This window comes from Grus americana, chromosome 2 (genome assembly GCF_028858705.1).
Source record: "Grus americana isolate bGruAme1 chromosome 2, bGruAme1.mat, whole genome shotgun sequence".
Classification (NCBI taxonomy): Eukaryota; Metazoa; Chordata; class Aves; order Gruiformes; family Gruidae; genus Grus; species Grus americana.
This window is the reverse complement of record NC_072853.1, coordinates 73209972-73232992: the sequence shown is the minus strand read 5'-3', so window position 1 is coordinate 73232992 and position 23021 is coordinate 73209972. Positions and strand designations below refer to the sequence as shown.

At 37.8% G+C, this 23021-nt stretch overlaps 1 protein-coding gene across 3 annotated transcripts in view; it reads left to right on the top strand.

The window, feature by feature from the left end:
• The window catches only part of RPRD1A (regulation of nuclear pre-mRNA domain containing 1A), a 44725-nt gene that overhangs the window by 5214 nt on the left and 16490 nt on the right, over positions 1–23021 (top strand). Inside the window, exons 2-7 of one of the 3 annotated variants that reach the window (XM_054818709.1) lie at positions 6286–6415; positions 7074–7180; positions 7263–7357; positions 8303–8429; positions 8528–8703; positions 11793–12048. In XM_054818709.1, coding sequence (XP_054674684.1) covers positions 6286–6415; positions 7074–7180; positions 7263–7357; positions 8303–8429; positions 8528–8703; positions 11793–11849 — 692 coding nt within the window. In that variant the 3' untranslated portion in view covers positions 11850–12048. Of the gene's footprint in view, positions 1–6285; positions 6416–7073; positions 7181–7262; positions 7358–8302; positions 8430–8527; positions 8704–11792; positions 12049–23021 lie in introns of those variants that run through there. The other 2 variants (XM_054818710.1, XM_054818708.1) reach the window with 2 other exon arrangements.

Sequence of the window (23021 nt, the reverse complement as noted above, 5' to 3'; positions counted from 1 at the left end):
TTGTGTGTTTTGTTTTGAAATGAAAAATTTAATTCCATAATTCAAAACATCAGTCTTCAAGGGTGAATAGTAAGCATTTGTTCAGTAGGCTCCATGTGATAATTGCTTTACTAAGTTAACATGTGTTCTGTTTAAAAGGGGAAAAAAATAAAATTGCTGAATGTTTGAGTTTGGTAATATGGGACTTTTTATTGTAAGCTCCAGTCAGTTGTCTGTAATATCTTCTTTTCCTGTCAACTGATTTTCTGTTAGCTTTTCCAGGTCCAGCTCTGTCACTTGTTAGGTATTTACATCCTAGTGATATTTCAGTAGTTGTGTGGTATCTTTAAACCTAATTTCAGATTCAGGTGTCTGTTTCCTCAGAGCTGTATGTGGCATCTCATAGATTAGTCAGTCTCAGAAACTGATGCTGAACAACACCCCCGTCCCCTGCCCCGGTCCAAACACTTGACATCTTGTTCTGGTTGTCATCTGTCACCCCACCAGTGTCACACCAATCATTGTCTTCACTGCAAAGCTTATCCAGGTTAACAGAGTCATTGTATATCATCTTTAGATAGCTACAATTGTGTAAGTGCATCTGGGCTGCTACAGAGGGACATATTTTTAGCATTTGACTCTAACAGTTTACCCACTGTTCCAGTTTATTATGCTTGAACTTTTTTGGTTTGCGGTGTTGAAGTCATTCAGTGGAATAAGCAGCAACTGGTTCTCCTTATTTGTGGCTGTTTGTCTACAATTGCTGCTGCTGGGCCATGTGCTAGTGTTTGGGTCCCCACTCATTATAGCTGTTGGCATCAATGCAATACATTTTTCTTAAGCTAGTGGCTGTTGTGGCAGTTGCTCAGTGCTGCTGAAAATTGGAAGATAGAGGATCTTGGTAGAAAATTGAGAAGGCCTAGCAACATTGAAACCAGATTTGAAAGTTGTACTAAATGTGAATTACTCTGATACTTGGTCAACTGCTTTGGAGCAGAACCACAGCCAAAGTGGTGGAAATACGTTGCCCTGCAGATGTGAAGTGGATTTCAGGAAACAAGTTCCTGATTTAAAGCAATTGTTTTCTGTATTATGTAGTGTAGTCTTTCTGCCAAGAGAAGGAATCTTTTTCTGCTGGTGGTTGTAAGATTATTTTACTTCATGGTGATATAGTGTCATTGGCCAATGTGATACACTTGAGAGAATAAATAGATTTTGTTTTCTTCTATTTTAAAGAAACAAAACTATGGCTTATTGATTTCACTGGTTATTAGGTGTTCTTGAGGAGGCCAGTAAGATACTCAAGAGGAAGGTGCTTGTGGGTACCTTCCTGCTTATCCACATGAATCTTCTCATCTACGCAAAAAGGGTTGGAGATCAACCAACAGCAGACAAAACTTCAGGTGAACGCGAGTTGTTGAGTCAAGTTAAAGAAACATATTTGCTGCATGTATGATTTACAAAATGACCTACAGCCAGGAGCAACAGATATTTGGATTGTGTAATCCAGCCTGACTAGTTGACTAATATTAGTCTTGAAAGAATGCACTGTGTACAAATCTATATTCATTTATTGCTATACTACTCATGTCCTGGTATCTTGCTCTGCCTGCCGGTCTTTCATCATTCTGGTTCTGAATACTTACGTTCAGTGTCTTTTTCCTATCCTAAAACTGCCATTGCTGTTGATTAATCTTGGCTTTGTACCAGCCAGGCCAGGCAATGAAAGGAATTGGTTTGTTTCATGTGTTTAAGTAATTCAAGATACAGTAAGTGCAGTGGGAAGCTTCTGCAGAGTAATTACGTTGGAATGGTTTCCTTGGTTTGTGACCAACTTTCTCACATCCCCATGGTAATTTGATGCTGATGGCCTCTTTCCCAGCAGTGGCTGTATGCTGTGTTCCCTTTGTCTGCTAACCTCCAAACTCAAAGTCAAGATACCTAGACCCTCAAACCTTGAACACGCATTCTGTGGGTCCTCTCATTCCCCTCTTTGAAAAGGAAACAGCAGTTCTCAAAACTTGGTAAAATTCACCAGGAGAATCACGTGACTGTGCAACGTTGAACACTTAGTTTAACTTTTTCGTAACAGAAGGTTAATGAATTTTAAGATTAAATGCTTGTTGTACATCATGTCTTTTATGGATTATCTTATCTTTGAATTGTCCTTTCTGGTGGTAGCCTCTCAAGTGACTTTCTACAGATAAACTTTCAGTCATGTTACCAAAGATGCTGCACTTAATCAGCTTGCATAAAAACTCAGGTTAGCTCTCAGTGTGAAGGGTCAGTGATCTTGCACTCAAGTTTCAGTGCTGCTTGACTTAAAAATGAGTTGAGTCTTGTAATAAAAAGCTTGTCAGATGTTTTCAAAGATGTCATGTAACTTTTCATGCGAAGGTATAAAACATTCTATGACACAAGAAGCGTCCCAGGGATTTTGGGAGAAGTGCTGACACTCATATACTCTGCTGCATGTATGTACACAAATGTAATTCAAAAGCAATAATTGAGTCAAATCTTTATTTGAATCCATATTAGAAAACTTCAGAAAAAAAGAAACTGTTTAGTGTTGATAACGTTGTGGGATTTTAACCTACTAATGCTCATTTTCTCAAAACCTCTTGTTAAATGGTATTTTTATTCAAGGTCAGTTGGCATAGCAGACTCGGCCTGTAGAAGCTTAAGGCCTGATGTAGCATTTTCAGATGGGTCAGTAGTCTATACACCGCTGGTGGGATGTAAGTGAAATCCCTTATGACTCTGTGTTTCTCTGTAGTTTCTTCCTGTATGTCTAAGCAAATATCTCTTGGCTCTAGGGAAGAGGTGCATGAAACTAGTGGACATGTTTCTAGCAATCTTCATGGGAGCTCAGTTTCCAATGCCAGGAGGTAAACCTGGAGAAGACAAATATGGGTGATTATGCTGGCTTTGATTGACAGAGTTAACCTCAGTGAAAATAACATGCTAAATACTAGAGTTTCTTGCACTAAAGTGGTGGCTCTTCAGTGTTAGAGTTCTTGAAGTATTACGGATTTGAGAATACAATGTCAGGTCATCTGTATTGGACTGGTAGAGAACCAGGAATACCCACGCCAAGCTAACAAGTGTGTGTTCTTAAGAAGTAAAGATTGCTGAAAACTAAGACTTGATAATGAGGATGCTAAGTCCCTTGGCCGTAGATCTGTGATTACACTAGTTGCAGGTGAAATACCATTAATGCCTGCAGAGTATTCATTGGCATTTTAATATGTCAGATACATTTTTTGGAACAGACTTCGTTTCAGTCGTGAGGTACCAATCCCAGTTGGTCTCACCGTGGATGCTTTAAGAGTAATGTGCTTAATATGGCCCTTATACTAGCCAGCAATGTTGTCCTGTTAAAATATTTCAGAATTCAGCACTTGAGGGAGCTGCTTTAGTGGGTAAATCTAACTGAAACAAGCAGAAGAGTTATGTGAACACTGCACGAAGCTTTTGAACAGATGATGACTCAGTCCAACATGGATGCTTTCTTAGCAGTTTTGTGTTTTACAGTTGCTGTACTGTTAGTGTACCAGAGATACTGCAGGCTAGCTACTTCTAACACTGTACGCTCTGGTACTATGTGCCTTTCAGATCCTTCTTTAACCTAAGATCATACCTTTTTTCTCTCATTTTCTTCTGACAGAGTGCTTTTGCACTGAGGATGCTTTTTCAAAATAGTCTAACTGTTCTTTGATTCATTTTGGTGTACTGAGGTATTTCAAAGCCTGGGGCTGAAAAGTTAGTGTCACTGCTACTGAAGAGAGATGCTTTAAACAGGTAATTTTTTTCAGAGTAGATCTATCTTGTCTGGAATTTAATTTTGTATTTCAGACTTTTAGTTAATTTACAGTCATATAGCAATAGAATACTGGTTTTTTTTCAGCTCGGAGTTGGCAGCCTCACTTGATAAATGTTATGTTGCACCTTAGTCTCATGTGTAAGGTAGAGTGGTAGTAGACCAGTATGTAAACTCCTGAAGATTTGTGAAGTGAAAGGGAACGCTTGAATGTAGGCATAATTTTTAGCTTTGGAATTTTGTGCAGAGCATTCTTACAGCAAGAGGAATTAAATTTTACTTCATAATATTCTTTGTGAAAGTAAGGGTAGAATATTAGTTGAATTTCTAACCAAAGCCACAGATAGCTTAATAGTGTTCTGAGGATTTTTGTTCATTAAATGCAGCTTTGTTTTTCTGTTGAATTGTAGTAGGAAACTGAAAAGGTAATACTAGAGGAAGTAAACTTGAAAGTGACTTTCTGGTTTTAGCATGCTTTTTCCAAACACAATATTGATCTGTTTCCCGTAGTGAATAGATAAAGTCCAGCCTTGTGCCAGTCAACATCACCTGACTTGATGACACTGCCTACATCTCCTGTCTTTACCAGCTCAGTTGATTTTGTTACATGTTGGAAACAAGGAAGTTGAGGTCTGTCACAAATGAGTTACATCACGGAGGATTAAAACATGACTTTTTTTCTGTGAAATAGATGGACAAGGACCTATCCTTTATGCAGTTCAGAGGATGTAGTATGGGGAACAGTCTGCTTCATTAGATTGTGAGTCCTAATTCTGGGCTCACTTAAGAATTTGGGGGGAGAAGGCAGGGTTAGCTTTGGTAAACACTAGTTAATTTTGGTGCACCCATGAGACAAGATGTGTTTTCTAAGACTTTGTCTTTGAATAATTCAAAGCTTTCTATGTGTCAGAACTATGACTTATCTGAAACACAAGTAGGAGATGTGTGGCTATATTGTCAGTCAGTTTTTAGGAAAGAAATTAGGTAGCATAAGTTTATAAAATCTAAATTTTAGTTTAGCTGGGTTTTGACCTAAGTAGATGAATTCCCCAAGTGTTTGCATGTAGTGATTTCACTGTTCGGAGCAGACTTCATAGATCCACCTTGTGTCCAGCACTTCCAAACAATTTATTTTTTGCCACTTCTTTGTTTGCCTTGATTCTAAGAGATAGGTGCATTTTTACTTTTAATGCAGGCTTTTTTTCCCCCCTACTTAATCCAGAACTCTCTTAACTTGTTGGATATGTCTGTCCAAGAGGATGGGAAAAAAATCAATACTCCAAGGAGAAATTTATTCCCAAAAACATTTCCTTAGAATGGAAGCATATCAACGTTGAATTTTCTGTTTGTATGTGAGGGTAATGGTTCTGCATGTTTGAGAGGCTGGAATGGAAGTTAACGAAATCAAATCATGTTGGGAACTAAGCACGAGTTTTAAGAAATCCTAGATTGGCTTTACCGCAGTGCTGCTTTCCTTGAGAGGGCAGATAAAACTTAATCTTGTCTTTAAAGAGAAACCTCTCTTTAAAGTCAGAGCACTCATACTGAGTCTGTGCAGTGGTAATGGATATCAAAAGTTTTTCTGGTGTTAACACAAGGTTAGAAGTGTTACAGTAAGAGTTGCAGCTTTGAGAAGCCTGTAGGCTAATGAAGATTAGATGCAGTGTGATGGTAAAGGAAAATACCTGGGTAGGAACACTTAGAAAACATGGAATAGATTTTCAAAAGCAACTTGTAAACTGGAAGCTTGTAATCTATTGCATGTTAATGGGAATGGGGTAAAATGTGTAAGATGCTTGGAGAAGAGATACACTACAGCAGCCTGAAAGTGATTTTTTTGAAAATGTTTTATTGATACTACAGCTGCAGGCACATGAGTGTTTAATGATCAGGTGATGAGGGAGAGCAGTATTACAGTGATATGGAGAGATTGACTGTTCGGTTTGTTCAAATATGAGAATGAGAGGTGGTTATATAAGACTGAGTGAAATTCAAGTCGAAAGGAGGAGGTTCTTCACATGAATGATTGTGGATCTGTGAAGCTCCTGTCAGAAGACTTCATGGGTGTAAGAAATTTATGCAGGCTCAAAGGGAAGCTAAGTTCGTGGAAGAAACCCATGAAGGCTACCAAACAGATAAATCACATCAGGCTCAGGAAAAGACCTGAAAATAGTTGAGGGCTGAACGTCATATCAATGTCATGTTTTATTTTTGGACATGGGGCTAGAGGGAATTTGTGTCATATTATGAAGGAGGAAGAATCTGAGCAAAGAGGTACAGCAGAAGAGAGAGAAAAGCCAATGGGGGACCAAAGTCTTTCCACACTTTTAAATGCAAAATTAGAGTGAAATGTTGTAAGCAGTAATGAGAATAGGAAAAACACATTTGATTTGTTTTTTGTGTGTTTAGTATAAATGTGGATAAATAGGTATTAGTTGGAAGAACTAAAATTTCTAATTACTCTTGTTTATCGCTCTTTCTCTTAGCAAAACCAAATAGGAAGCTGACATTCCTGTACTTGGCCAATGATGTCATACAGAACAGCAAAAGGAAAGGACCAGAATTTACGAAAGACTTTGCTCCAGTAATAGTGGAGGCTTTTAAGCATGTTTCAAGGTACAGTAAACTGTTATGTACAGTGTCCTTCATCATACTGTATTTGAGGGGGTTTTGGTTCATCTTTTCTGACCTAGCTAGTCCTGGTGTGCTATTTCTCTTTATCTTCGACAGCATTAATGCTGTTGGATGAAGTTACTTAGTAAATTCATCTGCATTCAGTCCCTCTTGCCTTAGAAAGCTGATAGCTATGCCTTAAATTAAGACTTGCTTTCAGTCTGTGTTTATATACTACAACAGTTTGATATGTTTCATTACTAGTATTGCATGATCTGTTTTTTCCCAGCAGCCATTCATCTTGTTGCATGAGGATGCTAGAGTCTTGATACGGACTTATTTTCACATGGTACGCAGCTGTTGAAGCAACACAAACCTGTTTGCAGCGTTTGCGTAATAGGGTTACAGGCCTACAGCTATATGGATTGAGCAAGCAAACAGGAAGAGGGAATTAGACATTGGGTTTTTTTAATGTGCTTGCTAAGACATCTTGAACTGGTCTTTGCTTTCTTTTCTTTAAAATGTGATTTCGTTATCTTCTGAGATTATTTGACTTCTGATACTTTGATAATGTATACCTAGGTCTCTCTGTGAAAGATAATCATACAGCAGTGCTGTAGTTTTGCCTAGTGTTGATTTTTGGTTTTTTTTCTTGTAACAGTGAGTCTGATGAGAGTTGTAAGAAACACCTGGGCCGAGTGCTGTCTATCTGGGAAGAAAGGTCTGTTTATGAAAATGATGTATTAGAACAACTTAGGCAAGCTTTGTGTAAGTATTTTCTGCGTGTATGAAGGTTCAGTGTCTTGTTTGAAATATTATTTCTCTGACTCCTCTGTTTGTTTTCATTTAGATGGAGACAGAAAGGTGAGGAAACGCACATATGAACAGATAAAAGTTGATGAAAATAACTGTTCACCTCGAAGTTCTCCCACTGACCCTCCACAGGTAAAAGCATGTTTATAAAATTCTGTATTTGCATATGGTTTGTTATAGAATTTTTCAGTTACTCTTGTTTTTGAATGATCTTTTTTCTTTTTAATGAGGTATTGTTTCTGAGCAAGGGTGACTACACCTGAAACTTTCCTTCACAGTACTTTAGGTTACAAGTGGAGCTAGGAAGTTGAGCATGCTATAACTTTAGTGAGTTTGATGCTAAACCAGAATGTATGAATTATATATCCAGCCTTGTCCACATCAGGATTTCAGCGTTAGTTTCTACAGTGTTTTAGGTTCTCATTTGGTTTCCAGGGTGGTAACCAGTAACACATATTAGAATAAGATTATCAGTTTATTAATATTTCTCAATGTTGCAATCATGATGGTTGGGAGAAGCTTTTGTCTACCTTACATTGTTATGACTTTTATGTTATGGTACTGCCCCATCTCAAAAGGTTTTTTTTGTTATGGCAAGGAATTAGTGTCCTCAAATAATCATGATTTAGTATGTTTCCCTGTAACAGACTTCTGGGCTTCTATGAACATCAGCCCTGCTTCCAAATGAAGTGCGCTGATCTAGTCTGATGCGATAGTGAAGCAAAACTACAAGAAAAAATAATTTCTAAAATGTGTAGTAAAATGAAAGGTACTGTAAAATAATCACTACTGTCAAAAATAAAAGATGTATAAGTAGTCCTATAGCAAGAGTTTAAATGAAAAAACCTATTTTAAGAAGGCGACCTTTAAAACTAAGAATACTGCAATGTTGTTCTGAGAATTAATGGCTTTGTTTTGTTTTCAGTCTGAGAGGGGACAGAATGTTGCTATAATGCTGATATCACAAATGCTTTGAAAATTAATATCAAATTGACTCCATAAGCTTATTGTGAAATACTGTTTTGTACTAGGATCTGTTTATTTAAACTAGTTCTCAATCTCGCATGCTTTTTTCAGACCACAGATCTCATTAGAGCATTACAAGAACTAGAAAATGCTGCCTCTGGGGATGCAGCAGTTCATCAGAGAATAGCTTCTTTGCCTATAGAGGTCCAGGATGTGTCCCTGTTAGACAGAATAACAGGTGAGGGTTGGGGATCCAGGAACTGAAATGCTGTTCTGAGAACTTAACAGTATATAACGAAATCGTGCTTTACTTGTTCTTCTCTGCTTGCTTTTTAGATAAGGAATCTGGAGAGCAACTGTCCAAAATGGTAGATGATGCATGTATGTTGCTGGCGGATTACAATGGCAGGTTGGCAGCTGAAATAGATGATAGAAAACAGCTAACTCGAATGTTGTCAGACTTTCTCCGATGTCAAAAAGAATTCCTTGCAGAGAAAGAACATAAGCTGGAAGTGCGTAATGTTTTGTTTTAGTCCATTCTTCACTAAAGCTTGTTCTTGCAAATGTTTTTAGTTTGCCTAAATGAATTTTCTCTCCAAAGGTAAATATTTAATCAACATTGTTAGGTCTTTGCTTCCAGCACACTTTTAACAAGATTTTTTTGGTTCTAGTGTTTTAAATTTATTAAACCAGCTCAACATTAGGTAACGTTACAACCATAATCACTTCAGTGTTTGTCTTTCTGTCTTTTAGCCTATTCAGTCTTCACTATATGTACAGACTTAGTTTCAGTAGTGCAGATAAAGTCTTATTGTGAATGGTACGAACTTAATTCTTCATAGAGTAAATTTTTTCATGTTCTTCTCGTTGTAAGTCTTAGTTATGTACTACATTGTTTAATAATATCCTTTTGGTGAATAGAATGGTAGGTGTAGGTTTGTGAAGGCACTTTAAATGATAAGAATTTAATTACTGGTTTCAGCACAACTTTTTAATCTGACTCAAGCATCCATTAAACACAGTAAAATGTAGTTTTAGGTTCTACAGCCTGTAACACAGCTGGTTAGCAGCATTTGTACCGCTAGCGCTATTAGAGCAGGACAAGAAGGATGCAGAGTGAACAGCTCATTATGAGCAAATGACCCCCTAAGTTATTCTGTTCTTCACTATTGCCAGTCATCTGTTTTCCTTTCCTGCCACATAATGCCATCAATCTTCTTGTTGAACATCCCACATATCTTAAATAGGTCCCTAATTTCATGTCCATTGCTTCCCAAATCTCTTATTGCCGCTTTGAAACACAGGTTCCAGTGCTAACTTGGGTACTACAGTGATAGAACTGAAGCTGCATCCTTTTTGCAAGGGGAGATAGCTGAACAGTTGCAGTGCCCTGTAACTGCAGCACAGGCATGTAGTCCTTACATGGTGCACAAAGTAATTGCTCTTAGGTTTCATATCCTACAGGCCTGTCCAGAACACTTTCTTCACCCTGTGTTTCTTTACCCTTTTATAACTTCATAACATGAGTTCAGATTTTGTGGTGTCTTTGTTCAGGAAAATGCTGTTCGCAATGTATCTGAAGTGATCATTCAGATCAATTGTGTCATTCCTAGACTGCTCATTTCCTGACTTCCTTTGCTCTGTGCCTCACAGAAAAGGAATTGATGAAAGTTCTTCTTGTCAACTTCACTGTGTTTATCCTGCGGGAAGAATACCACCCAACTTTATGTAAGATAGATGCTATGCACAGTAATGCTGATTGCAGTAGCAACTGATCCAGCTGCACAGTGGAACCTAGGAATTAAAAACCAGGAAGCCTTAAGCTCTTAATTGCTTATCCTGCCTTCCCTCTCTCTGTGTGAGGTGTTTGAAGGACATGTTCCCACAGTACCAGTGTAGGTCTGATTGTCTTGAAACACTCACTTCTTTTTGTAGATCATTACCAGCAGTTAGACCCTGTTCAGGTATAGCAGACCACTGAGACAGGGAATTGCTCAAAAGGCAGTGACTTAGTACTTCAGATAGATTTATACTCCTGTAAAAACAAAAGAGCTCAATCAGAAGTTACAAATGGAGTGCAGCTGTGAACAGATTCAACTCTTGTTGGTTGTTTTCAACAAACACAAACCAGTTTAATTTCCCAAAATTACTAGATCAAAGAGTTCAGATCTGTAAGAGAAAGCAATTGCTTATTCCCAGGCTGTCATGGTCCTTAAAACTGGGTTCCTTGGCTAAATTATTTAAACTGTTAAAGAATCTCATTCCACTACAGCACACTTCCATTTTCAGACTGGTTTCGGAGGTCTTTCTTCAGAAAGCAGGAGCCAGTCTTCAGTTCTTCAGTATGTGTAGCAGTCTTTTAAACAGATGAAGTCCTAGGATGTTGAGGTATACTGTAAGGATGTTTTTAGGCTGATGAGTGTGGCATAAATGCAGGTTACTAATAAAGAACTGTTAGTCAGATGGTGTCAGCCCAAGGTACTAATAAAGAGCTATGAGCCAAGAAACTGTAAACAACAAGAACCTTAAAATCAAGCTTCTAAATTTGTGTTGAGTGAAGTGATTTTATGCTCACTACCAGTAGTGCCTTTTGGTTTGGGAAGTGCAGGCTGATAAACATTATGAAGTTTTGAAATGTAAGATCAGGATGTCTTCATGATACTGTCTGTAGAGCTAGCTGACTTAGCTTCCCTGTTTTGGCAGGTATTATTATTACTTTTACTTTTAAGAAATAGCTATTTTTTGATGTAAATACCAAATACCTGTAGCCAGATGTATTTGTTTTCTGAAGCAAGGACTCTGGTTTTACGGTCTTGGGAAATACCATACTTCAGATTGAGCCTTGCTTCTTGGCTTCTCATTTGAAATAGCACTGGGAAAGGGCCTGTCACCTAATTCTTTGAGAATGTATTTCCTGAACTGTCTGTCCCTAGGTTTTGCTCTTCAAGTTTAATTTCTGGTGAAATTAATTTGTTCTAGACAAGCTTGTTTCCTTTGTTAGACTTCTGGCTATTGACTTTTTTTTTGAGTATAACATAGTCTCTGGGTTGTAACATACCAAGTCTTCATTTCTTTCTGAATTAGTATCACCCATGTATGAGTTTATTGCTGAGATCCTACCTTATTGCTTTGTCAACACCCAGGTGTTGCAAGAAACAAGTGGTTGTATTCTTAGTGGAATCTAGAAATGTTACCTGCTGTTGACCTGGTTTAACAGTGTTAGAATTTGAATTTCCAGCAAATTCTTACTAACTTTAAACTTTAGATGGGAGCTTTAGACCTAAATTTGCAGATGTTTTATCTTCTGAAGAAAATTTACAGGTAAGTAACTTTGAATAACCAATCTTTCCATGAGTACTTTTTTAAAAATAAGAGTTTCTCTAGTAATTGTTTTGAAACAGAAGTGCATGATTCCCATCAAAATCAAGGTAATGTATGCATTAAATCTTGACAGGAAATTTTGACAACAGATAAATAATACAAGCTATCATGTCTGCATCAAAAGCTAACTGTACTGCTTAGTAGGTGACTTTCATAAGTCTGCTCTGGGTAAGTAGTGTCATCTTTAACTCTTAAGTTGTTTTCTTTAACATCTGTCTAGCTTCTGTTGCAGGTGGTGGACATGGACCTATCTTCTAATGATGTCACCATCCATTAGTACACACATCCTGCTAAAAATAAATTTAAGAATCAAAATCTTGTATTGTCTGTTGTTTTTGAAAACTGAAGAGGAGGAATTCTGTAACTACTCATACCAAACCTCTGCTATTTTCATCTGTATTCTCACAAATGTTACTGAGTTTATGCCTGAGCTGGATAAGTATTTATCCAGTGTCATTCCTTTTTTCTTGATGATTAAAACTTTCACATGGTTGTTCCTAAAACTCACAAGTCCTTTCAGTTAAATAATTCGAAATTCCAAATACAGAAGTTCGGGTGTCACTTGCATTGAAGCTGCCATTACCAAAAGGAAAACAAGACTTTTTCAGATTTTCACTTTTTAACTTACACTCTAGTTCTTGGGTTTACATGAACATCAGAAATGAGAAGTGATGGATGTAGAACTTGTCCTTCACAAGCACAATAAAGAACTTTCACTTTTAATGTACATCTATCTTACATTTTATGTAGGTAACAGATGTGTTTTATAATAGCTCTTATGCCCCTTTAGGGTCCTCCCCCAAATTTAGGATTGTCCTAAGGAGCATTTTTCCCTTCACTTCTGTAAGCTTTAAAGCAGTATAAATATTTAAGGTTCAGTGTACTGTAGCTGTATATGGGAACTTGTATAGGATTTATAGGTAGATGTGAGTGTATCTCTTAGAGAAAATGGAACTTTATGCAGAAAGATTTTTGTAGGAACTCTCTGTCTCAGAACCTTGAGGACTAATATAATTTCCTGTTTTCTACTACTTTGGCTGATTCTTCCCTCTCTGCTTTCTCATTGTGTCCCCCTTCTACCTCCCTGCCAGTGCCCTAGTTTTTGAACAGAAATATTGGTTGGTCTGTTGATCTCACTGATGGCCGATAAAAAGAGTTTTTTATGTTATGCAGGAACAGAATTAGGTATACATAAATTAATATCCACGAGCGCTCATCTCCTTGTGGTAGAGACTGTCCTGTAGACATTCTAGAATTAACATGGCCTGAAAAATACAGGGATGATGTGAACAAGAGAAGTACTTGATTTACTGGGTTTTTTTTTTTCATATTGCTTTGCTTTTGCCTTTTCCACGATCTCCTTGATTAAAGAGTAAATAGACTCTTACCAAATTTCAGATAAAGGCTTTGATAGTTCAAAATCTTACATGACTTGTTAACAAATGTGGGCAGGGGATCATATGACTTTTTTTCTAGAAAAAACAAGACAGCCTCCTCTCACCTTCATTTTGATGTTACAGGAAAACATGACATCACTACACTTAGCGTATACTGGATGACCCAGTTTCTTAGATAGTGTTTCTATCAACTTGCCACTTTAAATTGGGGAACATTCTTGTCACTAAATCTAAATCTTTATGAAGGAAATGCTACTCTGGGAGGCCTGCTGTGTTTTAGCAGCTTGCATTTAATTAAGACACTTTTATTGATGATGTTGCCATCTTGCATTCTTTATTTTCTACAGCTGTATAAACAATATTCATATCCTTACACTCACACATCTGGTTATAACTGTTTGTGGTTTCTTAGCATGTTGAAAGCATATTCTATGTTCAAGGCACTTTTATTTCATGAGAGAATATTATATATTCAAGGCACTTTTATTTCATGACTGAGCTTTATAGCTCAATATAGTTTTTCTTCCTAAAGGGTTTAATTTTGTTATGGAATTTTATGGGTAAACAGCAAGTAGTTAGTCATCCTGGTCTGCAGCTCTGGAGTCAAAGGCTTCCCCCCCCCCCCCCCCCCCTGTTAATAGTTTCAAATGCAGACAAAAATAAAAAGCAGAGAATTTAGGGATGGCAGTAGTATAACAGGCCTCTTGTGTCTAGGTTTTGTTTCTCAGTGTGAGACTGGATTAATACTATTGTCTACTTTTTCCCTCCACCACAACCTTTGTATTGTCAGGGCACGTAGCACTTTCCTTGCTGTTCTTTTTTTTCTGTTGGGTTTGGTTTTGTTTTGGGGTGTTTTTGTTTTTTTTTTAAGACCCCTTAGCTCATACCTTCCTTTCTTTGACTGCCAGATGAACTTAGGATAATGCATTCAGTCATGCTTCATGCTTTTCACGTCCACTTAAAATAACTGGGATTAATTTCATAACCTTGCAGCTGAGCAGCTAAAGTAATTTGCTGAGCTTTGATTGAAGTTGAGGAAGATTGATTTGTAGCTTGAATCCTACACTGCTTTTTGTTACAGGGTGCAGTCCATAACTCCCTAAATGTGGCAGCGCCGCAGTGGCCCAAGTTAGTCTTGAATTAGAACTGAGTCGTGCTGTACCTGCTGCTAACAGTGCAGAACTGGTGGCTGGGAAGTGTCAGAAGTGGGCAGTAAGGTTCATCCATACTCAGCAGGACTGTTTTTGAGTATTTAAGATCATCTGATACAGGCTAGGCAGCAAAAGACTCCCCATAAGTAGTGATACCAAACCATATTGTGTGGTTACTTTTTGACATTATGAACCATTGTGTTCATTTCTGTTTGGGATTATAGCTTCAGAAACTGAAGCTGGGTTGAACATGCTTCCAGTTCAGTGTAGTGTATGACTTAGACTGAAAGAGGTATTTGAATTGATCCAGATATTCTTGGGCTGAGTGGAGCATGACTGTGGATCCCTTTATAATAAAAAAGGGAGGAGACCCTTCACTGGAATTATTTTCTTTCTTTTGTGGGCCCCTCTCAAGTAACTTTCACTATTTCTCGGGGAAATGTATGTAGCTCTTAACCATCAGGAGGGAAATACAGGCTAAGGATGTCTGATGGATGGATTCTCTTAATTCTGTTTCCATCCTACCCTATATGAAGTGGAATAGGATTCAGAAAGAGGCCCCTATGCTTAAGAGATGTCTAGATAGGTTCAAAGCCCTTGCTCATAGGTCGGCTCTGAATGACCAATTGAGGTGCTTTGTGTAGCATAAATGCTCTATTGATCTTAAAGTTGAGTTGCATGGTGCAAGTCCTTTAGTGAATATAGTCACTGGAGTTGTCTTTTTGATAAGAAAAATAACAAAACCAAAACCCTCAACCAAACTTCAGTAAGCTCGGTAGTTTGTTTATAAAACTTTACCATTTTCACCCTTTGTGAAGAGTGATTTTTTTTTTTTTTTAACATTCACTCTGCTGCTTACCTGTTAAAGTTTTATTTGAAAGGAAAAAAAGAAGGTACAAGATAGCAGGTACTTTAATACCCTTAAGGTACTTTTTGAATTCCTCGTTATAAAAATACTGTGAGAAGATACTGGTCAGATAGAATGTTCCTGGCTGTTACAGGCCAAAAACTTGGTACTGTTAACCAAAATGGATCTGTTTGTGTCATCCTCAGAAGAACAAGTTTTGCAGGTATGTAATGATTCAGTTTTTGTGCAAGCAAACATCTGAGAGGATGGGAAATCGAAAACAGAATAATCAAGGCTCTAGCTAGACCTTCTCCTTATGTTTTTGAAGGACAGCTGTAGATTAGCAAGTGACTTCATCTGGTCTTTCTGCAGCAGACCTTCCCTTTGCTTTGATCAGATGTTTGCTGGAAGAAAAAAAAGCACAAGTGGATGTAAGATACTGAAACTGTAGCACCTCTTTATGTCAGTAATAGCAATGTAGTTTTTCAAGTTAAGACTACACCTTTGCTACAGGCCTTAATTTCCCATTGTAATATTGTTGCTGTTTAGACTTCTTAAAATTCTTATGTTTGTGCTGCTAGACCTATTAAATTTTAAGAACATATTTTTTAAATCTTTATTGTGAATACAAAGCAGAACTGTAAACCCTGCTTGTGTCCCTCCTGCAACTAGAAACTTGCCTTTGGAATTGTATTTTGTTGAAGCAACTGTAAACTGAGTAGAAACATAAGACTACCCAGGAATGGCAGGCAGCTGTGTTGGGGAAAACTCACTGCAAAATGTAACAACACAGACTAGACATTGGACTTTCTCACTCAGTTTGAGAGTTAGAAAGGAAACATTTGTAATCTAGTTTCAAAAAACAGGAGCATTGTAGATGGAAAGGAAGAGGGAAGGGAAGCTATCAGTAAGCTCTGCTGCACAATTTGAGATGACTTGTGTAAACAAACTAAACAGAAATCTGTTGCTTTACCTAATGTCCTCTGGTAGTTTCGTTTAACAGGAAAGTAAGCCCTGAATTCAAAGATAATTGTTTGACTCAAATGCTGTGCTTCTTGGTGTTCTATTTAAATTGTGTCCTAATAAAAGCCTGTGTCGTTAGGCTGATACTCAAAAGTTACACTTGGAAAAAAATTCTGCCATCATTAGGATCTGGGAACTTTATTATAAATATTTTGGTCTAACCAGCTTCTATATGAAGTTAAAAGGAAGCACTACACTCACGTTGCTCTTTACTGTAACCTGTACCTGTAGTTAGATTTTTTTGCTGCATTTCTGATGATTTGGCTGGTTAGTTGGAAGGGATGATAAGTGCTTTTATAGGAATCCTTGACAGAAGAAAGAAGTGCCTAAAACATCAGCTTGCTTTTTCTCTGAGCCTTGCTGAAACAACACAGAGCAGATTTCTTTCTATCTCAATTACAAACTTGTGATGTTTCCACTTAAAACTAGCGTAGTGTTGGACAGGAAAAGTGATACTCGTAAAATCTGATGCAGAACGTAGCAGCACTCATGCATTTGTGGGCAGGGCTGATACATTTTTGAAGAATTTGAATGTGTCGCAGCAAGGAAACAGTCTACAAGTAGGTGACAACTAGCTGTTTGAGACAGCATTTAAAGAAAATTTGCATCTGGTGTAGTTAGTATAGATCTTGGGCAGAGTGTTCATACTTACCTGTGTCCTCAGATATAAATAGGAAAATAATTCATCTGCTTCTGTAATAGTCTGAGGCGGCAAATATTTTCAGAGCCTGTTAATCTTTCGTTATTGTATTTTAATGTCAGCATAGGGGAAAGTAAAGTTCTTACTGGAAGAAATGTTAACTGGCACAAACTAATTAGCAAGTACAGGTTATGTCTTTATGACAAAACCTGTTTGCATTTTGAAAAAAAGTTGTATTAGGAGTGAAATATTCTTTTTTCAGAATGCTTCAACATTTTGTGGTAAGAACAGTGAATTTTCCATGGTTTTTTTTTCTTGAAATCCAGAGCTTGAATTGAAATTCATCTATTACTAAGTCCATCAGTTATGGGTAAAATATCACTGAAAATAAAAAGAACGTTGAAGAATTCATATGAAAATTCCATGACCAAGATAAGGATCATTTTTAGTTTTAATATTTCTGTTGTCAAATCAAAATTATTTGAGTTCATAGTTGAGCTGCTTTAATCAGGCACCAGAACTATTGTTTCCCTAGTTTAAATTCATGGTAATCTTATGTAGTGGTACTACTAAACTAGTTCAGGTATCTTTTATGGTCTGTGTGCTCTTTTCAAATAGCTGATGATGATCTGAACAACACCTTCAGCTTTTCTATTAATTATAAATTTTCCATCTGAAGTTCTTAATAAAGGTACAAGTAAGTAGACAAACATTAGCCAACAGGTAGAGTTTTAACTTGGTAGTGAGGTCTTTTTTTTTGACCAGTAGCTCTCCAATGTTCTTTTTTTTTTTTTTTTTTTTTAGTAACCTCATCTTAAGTAGCAGATCATGGAAGTTAGTAGCTTCCATATATTTTTCAGCTAAGACTAAACGTAGACAGCAGAAATACTGTTCTGTAGGACTCAGAGTGAAACTGAATTTTATAGATCAAAAACATCACACACCAATGTCTAAGTATAGTAAACCGTGGGAATTTAACTTCAAAAAATAAAATCCAGGCGTCTTATAAACTCAGCTATTCCTGGTTAAAGAGCTCAGAGTAGTAGGCCACTTCATGGAGCAGTAGAGCCCCAGCTGAGAAAAGATTAAAACTGTTAGGGAAAATAATGCTTCTGTTAGCTGGGCTGTTGCTGAAAAAAACAGTTCTTAAAAACGGTCTTTATATTTCTGTTAAAGCACACAGATGAAATCCAGAGTTTTGAAGAATGTTTCTTTTCAGCTAGTAGCAACTGTAATTTAATTAAAACTGGCCTGATTCTGAAAATTAATCTCCAAGAACGATAGCCTTTTTCTCTGCAGAAGCCAAGCTGGAAGGCTTACCTCCATACCGAAACACACACACCCCATGTGTGCCCTCTGAATCAAAGTGCTGAGGGAGGAATGGAAGACAACTGCTGGGCTTTTGCATGATGCTACATGTGCCTGGTGGAAGAGTTCATTCTTGCTTTGACTGGAATTGCAAGCTGAGGTTTATGATCATGTATATATTTATATGCACACACAAACTTATTTATTTCTTTCCAGCACCTTATTTCAAAATGTGTTGTCTTAGAAGATGGATTATTTTTTTCATACCTAGGTTTCCCTGATTGAGAGGGGTATGGTACGGATGTCTGCGGGAGGGGGTACAACCTGGAAGCTGTGAATTAAAACATGGCTGAGGACAGTGTGAAAACACCAGTGCTCATTACTGACTATCTCTTGAAGCTGTATGCGTTAGTTATTCTGGGGGGTGTAATGGAAAAGCAAGAGAGCAATTGGGAGAGCTATTTCAGCAGCAGTGAGGAAACTATTCCAGATCTGTTGTGCTTGCTGAGAAGTAGTTTCTTAGCTGTGGAAAGGGAGAAATGGAAAAAGTTGTCACAGGAGTGCTCACCATCACCTGATGGGTGTAGAGTGGTCCTTACACTTGCCTTAAAATTTAATTCTAGACCAAAGGAATGGCCAGAGTGCACTTATTTCTGTCTTCAAGCTGAAACAGTTGTTGAAACTTCACTGTCCTGCCAAAAGTAAAAGAATACTGGATTAATCTACTCTGGAGTTGTTGGGAAAGTTTTTCCACTGCCACAGTCTGGAATGCTGTGGACTAAAAATGATGGAAATAAGGAGAAACAATGCAGGGAAGCAACTCAGGATGATGTATAAGTCCTGTAAATGAACTCTATGTTGTCCTGGAACTTCATTCTGCTAATATAGTATGAAAATGTATCTCTGAGATAAAAAGTGCATAAAGTTGACGTGATTAGAGAGGCCAAAACACTTTTCTAACACTTCTTGGACACTGGTGGCAGTGCTTGGTGGAAGAGGGGAGAGTGAATTGCTAAAACAGAAGGCTTATAGGTATTGTGCTAGTCTGATTTCTCGGGAGACTTGACTATTGCAGTCATGCCGCCAGTCCATCAATTCTTACACATGACAGGGAAACAATCTTAAAAATTAATTCAGCTCCTTAGAAGTTTGATAAAATTAGTTTTGTGAGTAAGTGGATAGAAGAGAAGCCCAAAGGAGTGCTTCAGTTCCTCTTCTCCTCTCAGTCTGCTATCCAGTCAGCCTGTGTAGCATGGAACTAGCCATGACCTCTGCTGCTCTTTGCCAAAACAACAGTTGGACATCGTAGAATACGTCAAGGGATATTGGGATGGGGAGGGGAGAGTTGGAGGGGGCACACAGGGTGGGAATTACTGTGGGATGGAGAATTGGGCTAATTCTGGGATGGAGTTAGGACGTTTAGCTGTTTCTTTACAGGAATCAAATAGCATCACCTTTCACTGAACAGCCTTTTACCACTCTGCTGCCTCATCTTGAATATATGGTACTGTTGAGGGTGTAAAATATTTGCATTTGATAATAGGATTGAAAGAGAAGTCTGAAGAGCCAGTGTTTTGAGCTACTCTCTCCAACATCACTGGCTGCTTTATTTTCTTGCCTGATTCACTATTAGATTAAATTGTTTGTTTTCCACAAAAGCAACTTTTGGTTTAATTTTCTTCGTCTGTGAAATTGACCTCGCAGCAGGTTCTAAATTCTCAGTGGTTTGGTAATTTAGAAATGTATTATGAATTCAAATTAATTTTAAAAAAACAAACCCTTTTTCACAGTTATCAAATGAAGTACACTGCTCCATCAAGAAAATGAAGAAAAATCTGCTGTCATAACTTTTTCAGATTGAAGAAGAGCTTCAGTATTTCAAATGCGATGGTACCTATTTAAATGAGAATATTTGGAACACTTAGACAAAGTGTGAGGAAGGAATTTTAGTTACTTGTTTTTTTACACTACCAAATTAAAAAAAAAACCCACACATTTTTAAGCCAATGAGAATGGTATTTTTTAGGGACATAGGAGAGGAATGTACTGTTACTTTTTAGGCAGAAAAATCAGTGAACATGAGACAAATATGTTTTACTTTTTTATTGGTGGACAAAATAAGGACTCTGAGAAGATAAATTACTGTTAACAGCATTATCTGGCCCCAGCCTTACCTCTCTGAATCAAACTGGTTTTGCAGTGTGAAAGAGACCAGTTCTCCCTCCGTAGCTGGCTTGGTTTGCCATAGTGTACATGTCATTTTAAGTGGGGGGTGAGGGAGGAAGCTGAGAAGTGGAAGAATGCTACATGCTTTTTAAAATAATTGTAAAAGTTACAGTAGATGTGCACCAGAGGGCTGGAATATTAATCAGTATTTTATAATTTAGCACAAATCCTTAAGTATTTCAAGCTATTCTATGAGTCTTTTGATTTAAGTATAGGCTAGTGTTAACTAATAGATAGAAATCACTGTAAAATTAAGCCTTTGATCTGCCTGCAAGTTAAATGTTTCCCTCTGTGTTTTTGGGTTTTTGTTTGGTCCCCCCACCCCCCGCATCCAAATCAGACTTCTGCATGCTGCTCCATCTTGGAGGCCCTGTAAACCAGATGTGGAGGTTCAGTTTTGCAGTCAGCACATGCAATGGTTTTAAAGCTCTGCTGCATGCAGAGTTTGGGGGTAGGAAATGTGTTGTGGCTGCTTTGTTAGTTACTACATTGCAAGACAGGGAGAGCAAAGTTTTGAAAGACACAGAATTGAAAGTTGGAGATAAGCATTTGAGCTTTGAGTTCCACCATTCAACAAGATTTTTGTTTTGAAGTCACTTCTGAAAATAGCACATTAACGGCATGTCAAAAATAGCTATAAAGCAATGTGAAGAAGGTTGGAGAAGCAAGATTTGCATGACTGTGGTCCTAGACATCAAGTAGATACTTACTTTGCTCTAGTTCCTCAAGTGTTAGGTTCTCGTTACCCCTTTCCATTCCTAGTTATGTGTTTCTTTTCATCCTTTGTTTCTCTTAAGTCAATAGCATTCAGATAAAGTTCATTTTACTCTGGCCCAAATACTTCATTTGTCAGACAGCAAAAGAGTTAGAGGGACAACATCGTTCATTTGTTCCAGAGTTGTGCCTGTAAACAAGTTCTTGGATTTTATGTGGAGCACTGAGCGCCACGTAACTTCTTCAAAAACAAGCCTCGGAGCTGTCCTGATGGCAATAAATGTGAGCCCTTGCATCGAGAACGTGGTAGAACGTGGTAGAGAGCAGACGGTATAACTCCCCCAAGTGTTACACTTGGCAATGCTTCAAACACACACAGTTTTCATGTAATTTATTTCTAGGTTGCTGGTAACTACCAGAGTAGGAGGAATGATTCTGCAAGGGCAGGAGATAGGAAATCAGTTGTTTCCTGCGTCACATCCCAATTCAGTTTGTAATCTGAGCCATCGCTTTATTTCTTCTTTTCTGTGCTCTAACTTTGCTTTCTCCTCAAACCATGGTCACTAAGAAAATGCTGAGGACGTTGCATTCGTATAGAATCTCCTCTTCCTTTCCCTCCCTCCCTCCACCTGGTCTTTGCTATCCTACACGTCAAGACTCAGCAGTGCTATTCGTTGCCTGGGAGTTAAAGAGTATCAAGGTGAAACCTGGTTAAATTCTAGATGTATTCTAGAAACATCATAAACTCTCCCATTTTAAGTTCCCCATTTTTTGATGGAGATAATTGACATCCATCAGCCATAGTGAACCATGGTCACAAGGTGGTGGCTCATTTATAAGGTCAGTATATTTGATAGATAAATTAGGTGAGCTTTGCCATCATGGTTCCAACTTTATTCAGGAGTACTTGGCATCCAGAAAAAAATCTGGGTTAGTTAAACTGATATTTGATGGGCAGCTTCCAGCTATATCTTTTCAGTTTTTCACTCATCTATGATTCCTTAATAATGAATGTAATTGACAGATACTGCATGGGTGCCAGTAAATCATGTTTTCTTTCCTCATTTTCTGCCTTCTGCCCTAGGAAAACTTTTTTGTGGTGGTGGTGATTTTTGCTGTTGCTTTTTTAGCCAATGGTACATTAAACGACCTTTAGTTTAAAATGATTTAGATCTAGAAGCTGTACCACTGTCTTTTTTTTTTTTTCTTCAGCGTCTTGCTAAACACTGTTTAGCAGAACAATTTAGCATGCCATCTTGAAAGCCAGGCATTTCTTGTGCTTGCTGTCACAGGTCATGTAGTGAATTGAGTGCCATTTCCAGTAGAGAAACCCATCATTTGGCATAGGATGATATTATAATGCAACTTCTGAGGAGAGAAATAAATTTTGTCTATGTGTATACCTATTAATTTGCTCTCTTGGCCATAACACAATTACTGTGCTTAGCTATGGCATTATCTGAAGATACAGGAGTGGAAAGTCCCTATTTGTATTATTATCTGTGGAAGAAATCAGGTGTTCTTGCTCAGTAATGTTATCTCAAAGCCTTTTTATCCTAAGGCTGAAAAATAGTGGAATAAAGCACAAACAGTGATGCAGGTACAAACCCAAAGCAGAAAGTACAGTCACGACACACTGGTTTGGTTCTGGGGAACCTGCATGAACTTTTTCAGACAGCATGTTCCTCTCAAGAACAAACAATTCCTGATTTTCTGGATTTCTTCTTGTGCCATAGTACTGTCTTAGAACAGAGACAGCAGCAAGACATTGCTAACAGTGACTAGGCTATCCTCCAAAAAGTAATCTTTAAACCACTACTCCTTTGGTTTCCTAGCTAGCTACTCACCTGTAATTTATATGGATTGTCAGTGTATTCACTTGCTGCAATGCCTGTAAGCGAAAGTCTTCCCGTATGCCAGTGAAAATGTAATGGGCCGTTTCTTCTGCAGCCATTTTTTACCCATGTTCTCAGCATTTCTAGAAAGAAGCACCTCGAAACTTCTTTTTTTTTTTTCTTTCTTTTTTTTAATCTCCTGGCTGATTACAGTCTTCTGACTTATGCAGAGAGAAGAATCCAGGCCAGTTTTGTGGAACATCGAGATCTTCCTTTATTCCCAACCCACACTCCAGTAGAGCTGTTAC